Source organism: Pinus tabuliformis, chromosome 7 (assembly GCF_031772625.1).
Source record: "Pinus tabuliformis cultivar Carrire ecotype Pingquan chromosome 7, CPIR1, whole genome shotgun sequence".
NCBI lineage: Eukaryota > Viridiplantae > Streptophyta > Pinopsida > Pinales > Pinaceae > Pinus > Pinus tabuliformis.
In genome coordinates this window covers 940419348-940432051 of record NC_142293.1, presented here as the reverse complement: position 1 = coordinate 940432051, position 12704 = coordinate 940419348, and the positions used below count along the sequence as shown (strand labels likewise).

The 12704-nt window shown below is 35.8% G+C and overlaps 1 protein-coding gene across 1 annotated transcript in view; it reads right to left on the bottom strand.

Annotated features, from left to right (window-relative positions):
* The window catches only part of LOC149250731 (NAD(P)-binding Rossmann-fold superfamily protein), a 326674-nt gene extending 322921 nt beyond the window's left edge, over positions 1-3753 (bottom strand). Inside the window, exon 1 of the mRNA XM_089453731.1 lies at positions 3378-3753. Coding sequence (XP_089309857.1) covers positions 3378-3466 — 89 coding nt within the window. The 5' untranslated portion in view covers positions 3467-3753. The remainder of the gene's footprint in view (positions 1-3377) is intronic.
* Between the last annotated feature and the right edge of the window lie 8951 nt (positions 3754-12704).

Genomic DNA, 12704 nt, shown 5'->3' with positions numbered 1-12704 from the left:
TTGTATTTAAGTGATCCATTGCTCTAAATTTCCTATCAAGAAAATTCTCAAGCAAACAGAGGGTTTTCCTAGTTGGGTTCCCTAGAAAAATTGTGTTGTTGAACTGTGTGATTGTGTATTTATTTATGTTCTTATTCTGCTGCAAAATAAGTAGAGAAATTTTGTGTCTATATGAAAAGAAACTAGTTTTCAAATTGTTCATATTAGCAGTTCCAAAATTTCGTGGATTTTCTACAATGATTACATCATCAGGTGTCTTGGAGGGGCTTTGAGGAATTTTATGGGATCCGACAACAATCGCTTTGCATATTCATCATGGGGAGCATAACCGCACAGCTTATTTTTGGTTCCATTGCTTTCTGATAATTCTCGTAAAACAGAGTTATTATTGAGCAAAACTTAATTAATTACGCTTAAGATGACATTTTGGGGGGAATATTTGACAGAACACCTTAGTGTAATAGCTCGTTGGAACCAGAACAAAAAGATCTACAGGATGAGATGCTAAGAAGTGACTTCCACTAGCCAGAGAAAATATGGTTGGTGATTTTATTTACCATTTTCCCATATTAAAAGTGACTTTAATTAATCACTTAATTAAAAAGTGAAAATATTAATTAAGGGGAAAAGGCCAAAAGTGACTTAAATTAAAAAGTCACTTAAGACAAAATCAAGGAGGAGCTTCTGGAATGACAATAAAATAATAAAATAAAACACTTCTAGAAGCTTGGAGATCTATCTATTGAGTCTTTAAAAAGATGAGGAGATCATTTGAGAACATCTTGGTTTGAGGATTTGTCTTTGGAGTAGATTGGAGAATTTAGTTCTCTGCTTTGTTAGCCTCAAGACGAAAACCCTCGGGTGATTCAGTGAGAGTAGGCGAGAACCCATCTCTCCCACGAGTGGATTCATTCAGAATTCACAGGTGCTTTCAACAGATCGGTTTATTTTTGGAGGCCCACTGCAGCATTATTGCTGATCTTTTGAGGGCATCACCTCAGCCATCTCCAGTATTCTATAATTTGTATTAGCATACTATTTCCTATTCTAGATTTAATAAAATAAGGCTGATATTCTCTGCATGTTTATCGTGTTTGTTCTCCAGTTATAGTATATTTTTCCAGTTTTTGCCGTTGATTTTATGGTTCGATCTGCATAAATTGTTTGTCAAATTGACGGTGCAAATTCTGAAGTAATATCCAGCAAATTTATAATTTGGTATATTACAGTATCATTTGCTTAGTTTATTGCTATATATTATTTATTCTGAGAAACTGAAAATAAGGAGCAATGCATTTTGCTGTTTAATAATGAGAATTTTGTTTCAGCGGAATATCAGATCACCATTCTTGATTTTGTCTATTGACATTAATCTGTGGTGCAGGAGGGATCTTAATTATTCTGTGCATGTCTAAGCTTATGTACCCTGGGTCGTATTGAAATGGCCCTTTAACCAGCACAGGGTTTTGTTTCTCCGTGTTTGTGTGAAAAAATGTTGACAATTGTTAAATGCTTGTAATATTTCGCATATCGTCAAATCAAAAAGAAAAAAGTTACGAATTGAAGTCATTGCATGTAGTTGATATGCTCTTTTCTCTAATCCATTTCGATGTTATACAGAAGATCTTAAGATGTAATCTGAAAGCATGTGGAATGAGATTTTCCTCTCTCAGATGCCGATATTTAATATTGCTGCATTGGACATAAATCACCTATCATTTTGCTTGCTTGCAAAGGAAGGTCTTACAAGTAAACGTTCTTTCGTCTTGCCCACTTTATCTTTATAGCCAAAAGGAGGTACTGATGTTAGTTGAATAGAGGAAGAACCACCTCTCAAAAAGGTGCCACTGCAATGACTATATTTTCCAACTGCGGTCCCTGCTCCTCGAGGTATAAGCAACAACCGCACTAACAGCGATGCTCTCACCTGACGTTCTCCAAAGTGACTTTTATATGAAAACTACAGCATAATCCCAATGCTTTGGAGCTTGGACAAAGCCATTCAAACATCCAAATGCTCGACAAGCTACAACATTTCAACTTCACTCTCTGATTCTTCTAAATTGCAAAAAATGTGAACCCAGGTAGAAAGAATGCAGCACTCAGTTTGCAGGAGGGGTTGTCGAAAATTGAAGAAGAAATGGAGGGGCATGCCCTTCCAGATTCAAAAAATAAAAAAAATACATGTTATGCAGTTTTTAAGTGTTTAATGTATGTTTTTTTGAAGCATAGAACTGGTAGGAATCCCACGTGATGAAAATTTAGAATGTAATGAAGTAAGATGGATTTGTTGATGTTTTCAGTTTTTATGAAGTGAAAGCCAAGGTTTCGGCTTTTTTGGAGTGCTTGTAAGGCACAACTATATGTATATTTGATTTCTACTTGAAATATCAATATATGACTTTCTCCTTGAAAAAAGAAGGTAGAAAAAATACAACAAAATAGTTGTGTGACACAAGGAAATGAAAAACTACAGAGGATTAATTTAGCAGTAAACTAAATAGCTAGCAGCTTTAAAATTATTTATCATCACCATGAGGGCATTGGTTTAAATGATTACAGCAGACTGCAGAAGGGATCAGAAAAGAAAAGGGGGTCAGCAAGTTACAAATTGTCAGAGATGATGCAGGCTCAAGCTTATCAATCCAAAATCTCGCCTACAAAAATGATCTGCAGATGAAAGTATCGGCGTGCTATTTGTAACAAAACAGAATCGTCCAACTTATGATCCTATGTACAAAATTTTAATGCAATATCAAATCAAATGTAAAATTGGCATACAGTTTAGAATCTTGCCTATGGAATTCAAGGATTCTATCGTTCCTTTTCTGGCATTTAATGCTTTCTTTTGAGTTTCTTAGAGTGAGACTGAGGATATGGACGACGAATTTCATGCGAGATCTTCTGCAGCTATAAAGTGAGCTCTGACGGCATTCAAGTGCCGAATTAAGCAAAGCTCTGATTATTTTCTAATCTTTTAGGATTACGTGAAAAACAGTTTCAGCGTTTCACCATTTTGTTGAAGTTGCAATTTTTACATGTCCAGTTGACACAAAGCTAGAATAAATAATAAAAGCATTCATGTCTTCTGTTTTGAGTTTTTTAAGCTTATAACATAGGTGCGTTGTAAGAGGGCACTGAGACAAGCATACACCATGAACATTCAAAATACATAAATGACAATATCGAATCCTGCAAGCTTTTGACTAAACCCTCTTCCTGAATAAATTCTATGAAAGTGAATGAATTAAATTCGAATCAAAATACATTTATGGGGACATTAATGGGTTGTTAAATCCCAAAGCAAACTATATATGAACATAAATAAGAAGTAAATTATTTCCCTTTAAACCATCCGTGGAAAATGCAAAACTGACCTTGAAAATATCTTGATTAGTGCAACCGTTACACATGAGCCCAGTATGGCCCCTGTAGCAATCAAATAGATAGAATGTTTTTCCCGCATTTTGCTCACTGGAATTTCTGTGGGTACCTCCAATTCATAAAATGAAAAGCAAATACCTATATATAGTTACACAAGCAGTTCAAATCAATGACGGAGGGAAGTCAGTGGGGGTCTGAAACGATTTAACGCAAAGGAAAAAAATACGGTATTTCAAACTGGGCTTCCTCGATGGCCAGAAACGCCTCTGACGTCACTTGTTACAGTCGGGTTAAACTAAAATTTCTTGAAAAGGAAAATTACGAAATTGGTGAAATTATTTAGCAAACAATAGGGCATCGAGTAATAGCAACCGAGTATAGTATCAAAGTATATTTGATTGAATAATAATTTATTTTATTTGGACGTAATGAAATGAAACAGGACATATTGAAATAGGGTAAGGATCTTTAAATGTAATTTTAAGAGTGGAAGTTTCTCTTTTTTTCATTTTTTTGGGGAGGAATTATATTGCGTTAATTATTCTTCAACATTAAATTGGTAGGGCGTTTTAGAATAATGATGTTATATTTATCAATATTAAATTAATTTTTAAAATATATTAATAATAATTTAATTTTGAGGTTAAGTTAAGTTAGACATTAAATTGGTGTCTCATATTTTTTTGTTTGTGGGACAATGGACCTCTTAAGAGGAAATACATGATGTTAACCATTAGGCCCCTTGACACTAATGCTGTGATTTTAATATTAAATTAAGAAGTTTTGATTGAATGATGATGTTGTCGTTGTGCTCAAAGTTGCTTTCCAAGATTCAATACAAAGGAGATGTGTAATTCTTTATGCCTAGTGGCACATTCTACAACGCAATATGAGGGAGATGTGTAATTCCTTGTGCCCAAAGACACGTGCTACAATCTTGTGTGAGGGAGATGTGTAATTCCTTGTGCCCAAAGGCACATTCTACAACCCAGTATAAGGGAGAAAGAAAGAAAGAAAGAAATTATTTTAATGTCCACAAGGCTAAAGATAGCCTATGGGATAGATTGCTTCTTCGTCTGCTTGATGTATTCGACCCTTTTTCTATGAAGCTTCAAAATAAATGCTCCCAGATTCTTGACAAACCCCTCGCTAAATAGATTATCCCAAGAGCTAGCTGCCAGCATATCTGCATAACTTTCCCCGTTGTCTTTGAAGGCCTCACATTCTAAAATGAAATTTTTTTCTGTTTCCACTTTTCTGGAAGCACAAAAAATGCATACTCTTTCCTCCCACACTTCCTTTGGCCTTTTCCAGCGCCCTGTTTCACAACGTAGTTAATGAGAATTAGTCCTTAACTGAGCAATAAGAATTTTGACTCTCCAATAGATATTGGCCTCTATGTATGCTTTCAATTGATGACTATGAGTGGGATTAAACACTTCAGTATAGTAATTTTTCTTTCTTCCTAGCTCCTTATCCCAAGTATGCATGTGGAAATTTTCCATAACAAAAGCTTTTATCTCTTTGTTGTTTATGGGACACGCATTCAAGAAAATACCCCATTTACTAAACCATTTGTTATTTTGCTGCATCCAAGTTTTTTTGCTCTTGCACAATCTACCATTAAAGACAACCTTAAGCCATCTACCCTCTTCCATTTGCTCATTTTTTTAAATGTATTATGACTCGCACCATAACAATTCCTTCAATAGGAACAGTCCATGGTTCACTTAACAAGATATCATAAAGCACTGCGCTTTTAATCTTAAATTTGTTTGTAATCAAACGCTTCTGAATTTTCTCAATTTGTCTCCACTGCATGTCGGATGTATTGTTGGTCCATAGTTCACAACCATAGAGAATCATCAGAATCACTAGAAGCCCAAAAAGAGTTTGAGTAGTTTTCCAATCCCATAATTTTGTCTCTCTACACCTATTTTGAAAAGCATAAAATGTTTTCCAACCCCCCAAAGTTCTTTTCTTTCTACAACCATTCTAGCTTAGATTTTTGTTGAAGTCAATTCTGAGGTATTTGTAATCCGCAACTTCTTTCATAATGTTGCCTTCAAAGTAGAACTGTTGTTGGTTATGTTTTATTTTCTTAGAGAAGACCACTACTTTTGTTTTGCTGATATTGACTTGCATCCCCACACTTCTACAAAAATGCTTAAGGGATAGTAAGTGCTCAAGCAAACCAAGAGCTGATTTAGCAATCAAAATAAGGTCATCTGCATATGAAATAGGCCTTATAACAAACTTGCCCAAATAGATACCATCACCCCCTTGCGAATTTAACCGCTCCTCAAGCTTGTCGATATATAAACCAAAAAGGGTAGGAGACAATGGGCAACCTTGCTTGACCCCGATATCGCTTGTAAAACTTTTAGAAATGTCTGCTGAAGTTTTAATTTTGACTTTCACCTCTTCGCCTATGCACAACTGCTCTCAAATCTTTAGGAACCCCAAGTTCCTCCATTCTGTGCCAAATCTTATCCCTAGGAACCGAGTCAAACGCTTTTCTGAAATCAACAAAGCAACAAAAGACTTCTTCCTTTTTCTCCCAAACTTTTTCAATGATGTGCCTTAAAGTTATACAATGATCAATTGTGGAATGTTTAGGTCTAAAACTTGCTTGCCCTTTAGCACGCTTATCTCTTTCTTCTGCCCACTTTCTAATTTTATTTTCTAGCATGCTTCCAAATAGCTTTTCAAACAAAGGGTTTATCATGATGGTCCTATAATTGGAGGGATTATTGACGTCACCGGTCTTGAAAAGAGGTATTTCCAGACTAGTTGTCCAATCTGTGGGCAGTCCTTGTTGTATGATGTTGTTGAATATTTTTGTAATGTGAGATGCAAGAATCTTTGAGCCCCACTTTAGATATTCTGCTTGGAGTTCAACTAAGTCTTTTGCTTTTCCAACACCTAACTTCTTGATACCCATCTCTACCTCTTGTACCGTGAAGAGTTCAGCATCAGTGTTGACCAAGGGGGGAGGGTCAACCTTGGGAACCTGCTCATAGAGTTTTCTTGCATAGTCAAACCATTTAGAAGCTGTAATATTATTTCCAATTTGTATCTTTTTCGGTTGGAGCTCCTTCCAAAATAATTTGGGATTATTTTTCCCAAGGAAGATTAGTTCTTCCCTAGTTGAAACCATGAAATCGACGTTTTTCTTGCTTAATAACCTCTTGTTAGCTTTGAGCTTTATGTTATCCTTGTTTGACTCTTTCCGCATTCTCTTTGCCTTTTTGCATTCCTTGTCAAACCAAACATTAACCGGAAAGAAATTTGTTTCAAACTTCTTAATTTTTGCTCTTTTGCACTTTGCAAGTGCACATTGAATTAAATGTGTTAAAAATGACTATGAAGGCTGTGAATTGTAATTTTCTCCTTCTCGAAGAGCCTCTCTAGCATCATTTTGAAGGTATTACAATTTTTTGGGGTCAAAAGAATTCTACCCTGTGGGAGATTTTGTTGGACATGCTGAATTTTTTACTCTAATTGCTCCTTTCCAATCCAAGGGAAACATAAATATATTGGCTTGTGATCTGATTTCAAGTCCCACAGTTGATCTCCAATCAAAACTTTCTCCATTTTCTCACACAAACCATGCGAGCAAATTACGTAATCTACCACACTTGCTCCATTGCAAGTATTGCAAGTGAAATTACCGGACTTTGCCCATCTAGTCAAGCCATTACAAATGACTAAATCAAAGGCCCCACATAGAGTAAGCAATTGTTCACCAAAGAGATTGTAGCCCTTGTCCTCTGAAATTATTTCCCACTGATGATTACTTTCTTCTGTGAGCCAAATAGGGTCACAATCATCTTTACAACAAAGAATGCTAGCTTGCTCACTTGCAGTCCTAGCATTGAAATCACCCACTATAAGGACTTCACCTAGTTGTGAATATGTTGCAATATCCGCTTTTAAGGTTGCAAATGGATCTTTATGGTCAAGCCCTCTACCTTTGTAGATTTTGAAACCTGCGGCGCAAAATAGCATGTTGCAATTCTGATGTGGTTTCCATTTTCTGGTATCTTAAACCAAATGAATTGCTTATTTGAGTATTCTTTTTCTAACTGAATGAGACAACCTTCTTTCTCCCTTACTGAAACCATGATACCCCTATGCCCTTTGCCATTCCCTACTGCCTTGTTCCACACTACCATCTTCCAGTATCCTTCAAACAAAGGTGTCTTTCACCCTTCATGCTCATGTGTTTCTATGAGGCAAATTATGTCTCTATCTTCTACAATAGGCCCTAACCCAGGTCCTTGTCTCCGTTGGTAACCTCTGTAGTTCCAACAAAATAATATTAAAGAAACATGGGTATGACTTGATTGTTATTTATTTTGACATGCAAGACTCACATTTGAGTCTTTGTCCCTGCTTCCCATACTGACCTTACTTTCCGATTTCCTGTTGAAGAGTTTGTAACCTCTTCTTTATTACCATCTTGCTGCTGTGTTTTGGAAGGAGGTCCAAATCGCGCTATCACAACTTTGCCTTTATAAATCCATGCTCTATTGCCTTCATCTCTTACTGCCCTAACCTTTAAAATTTCCTCCCTTCTTTCCTCCTGTTGTTTTACAGTTAAATCTTCTTCTAGGAAAAAACGAGAACCCCTCAAGAGATGTTTCTTGCTTAGAATGATATACCTATCATGCAAGCTAGGCATAATGACTTTTATGGGCCTCAAGAGATGAGTAATTTCTTTCGTGCTCAACCTCAATTTGACACAAGTCATTTTTAAAATAAAAATAACTGATACTCTAAATAAAAAGTAAATGTTGGTTATATAAAAAACATAAATGAATATATATATATATATATATATATATATTTGGTTAGTTTTAATTAAAAGTATTATGCAACATCAATAATACCATGTGTTCATTGAGTTAGGTGTGAATATTAAAAGGGGGTTGTCTATATGTGAGAATTTTTGGAGTTTCCAACAGATTTCTAGCCAAAATATAGAGAAAAAAATTGTGGTGAAATCTTGATTTGTGTTGGTTAAACTGGATGTTTTACTACATATATGGATTCAACACCCTAAAAAAATCCTTGGGGCACTTCGATTGTGAAGAGTTCACCCATAAAACTTGTGATTTCAATGAATCCCTGTTGGATTCTAGACAAACTAAATTGGAAACTTTTCGAAAAGTCTCACTTATAGACAATGCCTATTAAAAGTATAAAGGATTCAGTTGGTTGTGAATATTAAAAGTATGAAGGAGATATGGTAAAAATAATTTACTTTCCCTCTCGGAATAATAAATAAAATATTTTATGTTCTATATTAAGTAATGTTATAAATAATTCAATATAGAACTTTAATAAACTTTTATATGTAGGGGACGTACCACACTAAAATATTTCAATGCCTCAAAAGGAGAAGTAATTAAAAGTAAAAAAATCAAATACTTCCTAATAAGAGCGAAAAGTGTAATTCTTTCAATTCTTAATATAAAATTGATATGTAGCATCTAAAAATTATTATTAATTAAAAAAAAAATCAAAGTGGGTTACAACAAAATACATTTCATTGTCAAGTAATATTGAAATGTATTTGGGGTCTTCGGCTCTGATTTGCAAATAATAGGGTTTCTTTTGCATAGTCGTATATGCTTCGTTGCGCAAGAGGGGCTTTGCCCCCTCCTTTTGTCATGTTGTCGCAAAATCTAGCAGGCCTTGGAGAGGGGCACCCTACAAGGCTAACATTAAACCAACTCACAACAATGGTGAGGGCTCATTGTCACCACAACCAAACCCCCCTTCTCTTTAAGGATTTTCACTGATGGGAGGAGTCATGGTATGCGAGAAGGTCACCTAACGGGTATTATAAGGTTAGGGTACAAGGTGACACAATGTGGCCTTCTACAAGAAAATCACAATTTTGGCTCAAGGCTCCAATAGGAGGCAATTCACTTTCTTGATAGAGGCGTATTAGATGAGGCATGAGACCTAGGGCTTGATTAGTAGGTTGAGTGTTGGGATGGTCAAAGGTCAAGGCAAGGAGAAAGGATTTCCAACAATGTATATTAGCGAGATTAAGGCACATGAAACCCTCAAATGAGCCCTTAAGTTGAAGTGAGGCGAAACTAGGGTTTACTCTAGGGCAAAGGAATTTATCGAAAAAATTGAAGTGGATGCCCACCAAAAGAAGATATTTTGTGGCAAATGTAATTCTCTTGATGTTTAGGCTCTTCAATTCTAGAAACACACCTTGCCTAGGGATTCACACCAAGCCCTAGATAGTGTGTTTTGGCTTAAAGGGGACAAATTAAGGAAATAAAAGTTTATGGATAAGAAGTGTCATTGATCACCGCCAAAATGGGCCAATGCCTTTTCCCTTGGGAGAATGAGGTCTATGATTTGATAAGACAGCTAAAAAGTTTTTATTGAGGTCGAATTCTTGATGCCCTAGCACCAAAACTGAAGCAATTATCTATGCAATGAATCAATAAATATTCATGGGAGCGCTAGTAAAATTTCACCACTAGGATATTTATTCACATGTTATTTCATGAGAAATGTATGCAATAGAGACATCTAGATAGCGTTCAATAAATTTTCAACAAATTAGGGCATAAAGCAAATCCTAGGTTCAATGTATTCCAGACATTAGATATATAGAAAATAAATATTCAACAATGAGTACACTTATAAGATAACATTCAAAGATAATCCATCCATTTGATCCAAAGAATAGCTCTGAAGATAAACAAATCAGCTCCAAAAGTCAAAATTCATTCATAGATCTGAATTCTTTGACACTCCATTTCCTTGATAGCAACATTCCCCATACATTAGGTACATAGATGACAATAATATCAATTAGCAACGAGATGTCTTTGTTACCTATCAGAGATACCTTAAGATCTTTAATAAGGCCATAAACGAGGATTGACCTAGAATCAAATCCACATACATTCTTATATGGCCTAATGTTATGTAATTTCAATTAATGCATTACCTTTAATGGCATGACATTAGCAGAGGCTCTCGAGTCAAGATACAATTGTGAAGTATAAACCTATTGATTATTAGGGATAACAAGAATGGTTCATGTCCTCCATTTTCTTTGTAAAAGCTCATGTTTTGCAATATGATGGGAGGCTCATCGGGCTCATCATCGAGACTTAAAGCCTTCTTGATTTGCCTCTTATGAGGAGGGAGTTTGGCCATCTCTTTTATGGGTACCCGCATAGTGAGTTTAGCCACAACATTACATGTATCCACATCCAACTCAATTTCATTATTTCTAGGCTTGGGTTTTGGCTTGCTCCGAGGTTACCCTTGGGAAGTGTTTTTCCTTTAAGACTGATTTCCCGTGCTAGAGCTTGCTTGGGATTGATCATTGTTCTTCCTAGAGTATTGTAGACCTTTAAACCTCCCACTATTCTCCATGGCTAGAATAGGCTCAGTTGATTAGCAAATTTTTAGGCTTGGCTAGGTTGTGGTGAACATAGGAGTCCCTGAGCAGGACATTGAAAGGGCGAGTCTCACCTATGACATTTAAATGCTTAAGGCTTTCCTCCTTTTCATATTGCTCATAAGGGTTGTCCTCTTTAGGATCCTTGAAAGGTTAATCCCAAGGTGACTCTCCTTGCCCTACCAAATTGGTTGGAGCAAGAGCGTTGGGAACGTTTTGTTGCATGGTACAGTCTCCTTCGGTGATCTTTCCTTATACTAGGAGGAAATTTTGACCTAGAGCCTATCTCTCTCTTTCTAAAGCAGTCATTCTATTCATGAATCTTTTGGCATAGAGTGAGTTCAGTGGTGAATTTTTCTAATTTTATAGCAAAAGCTTGTATGACGTTGTAGTCACTAGACCTAACTTCAAAAGAGGAACCTGCTCAAGAGAGTCCTAAGAATAATGCCTTCTCCCATGTTTCTTCATAAAATAAGACTTAACAAGTAACTTATTTGGGTAACCAGGAAGATGAGGAAGATCCGTCAAGGAGACAAAAGGACAATGCTACTAGTAGAGATCATCCTTAGACAAGTGACTTGCCAAATTCATTAGATAACTCAAGATGGATCCAGGCTGGAAAAAAGGTGAAAAAATTCTCGCTAAGGATAAGAGAAGCTAGTCAAAGTTAAAGTGACAAATAGATAAGTATGGGATGCAAATGTATTTGGATCATATGGGTATTTTGGAAAATATTTAGTTGGAATTGGAACAAATTTTTTTTTGTATTGTGGAGTTCTCGATTGACATTTTGTAACTTCTTTTCCCTATGCATTTATTTTTATAAATTGCAAAAAATAGTTAAATTAATTTTGTTGATGCACTTTGTAATAAAGCGCGCTAGATTAAATGTTGCTTTACATTTTTTATAGCACGAACAAATAACATTTAAATAATTATTATTTTTATTTAAATAAAGTTTATCGTCAAAGAGTTAAAGTCAGAACAGCTTTGGACGATCTAGATTAAAGTCGCTCGTATCAACGGCTAGTGGACAATTGAGAGACCCCTCGCACTCCAGACAATTAATGGAGGGAGGGGGGGGGGGGGGGTCCGCAAAATGGTATTGAGTTCACCTCTCAACTAATGTGTCACCATTGCATCAATTGCAGGATCCCCTCGTCCATATACCGCTTACCGCCATCACCCCCAGAAACTGCCTCCGTCTTCCACCATAATCTTCTGCCATCTTTCCTGAAATGTCCAGACAAGTTATTTCTATGTTTTTTTGTCTTTTAGGATACCAAAATGATCAATGGGTGGCTGAAGTCATTTTAGGATTCCTCTTAGTATTTTCATTTAGCAAAAACCCCTCAATTTTATTTAATTTTAGCCAGTTTTTATCATATGTTATTCATGAACAATTTCTAAAGTTTAGTGTTGAGGGTTCTCTCAAACATCAGTCTATTTTAGTATATCTATTCATGTATCACCAGTCAGAAAGATTCAAAATTCCATTGCAAAAGATGGATTCACAGGGAAGGCCATAGTCAAGTATCCATTGGACCTCAATGGTTAGGAAAAATTTAGAGGAGTGTTCTTTCAGCGATTTTGTTGATCAATTTTTATATATATCACTGTGTCGTCTTAGAAGTGATGCGGTTCCTATGATAGCTACTAAAATCAAAAGGATTTTACATGTCAATGAGCAATCAAAAGTAGAAGATTGTTATCTTTACCAAAAATTTACAGAATCTGAGTTTATGTTTGTGAATTTCCTCCATACAAGCTACCAATTTTTGTGCCTATGAGAATTTTTGCTCTTGAATTTATTAGGCAATGGATGAACACAAATGAAATTCATTTTGTTTCTAGGAAGTAGAAGGCTCAATTT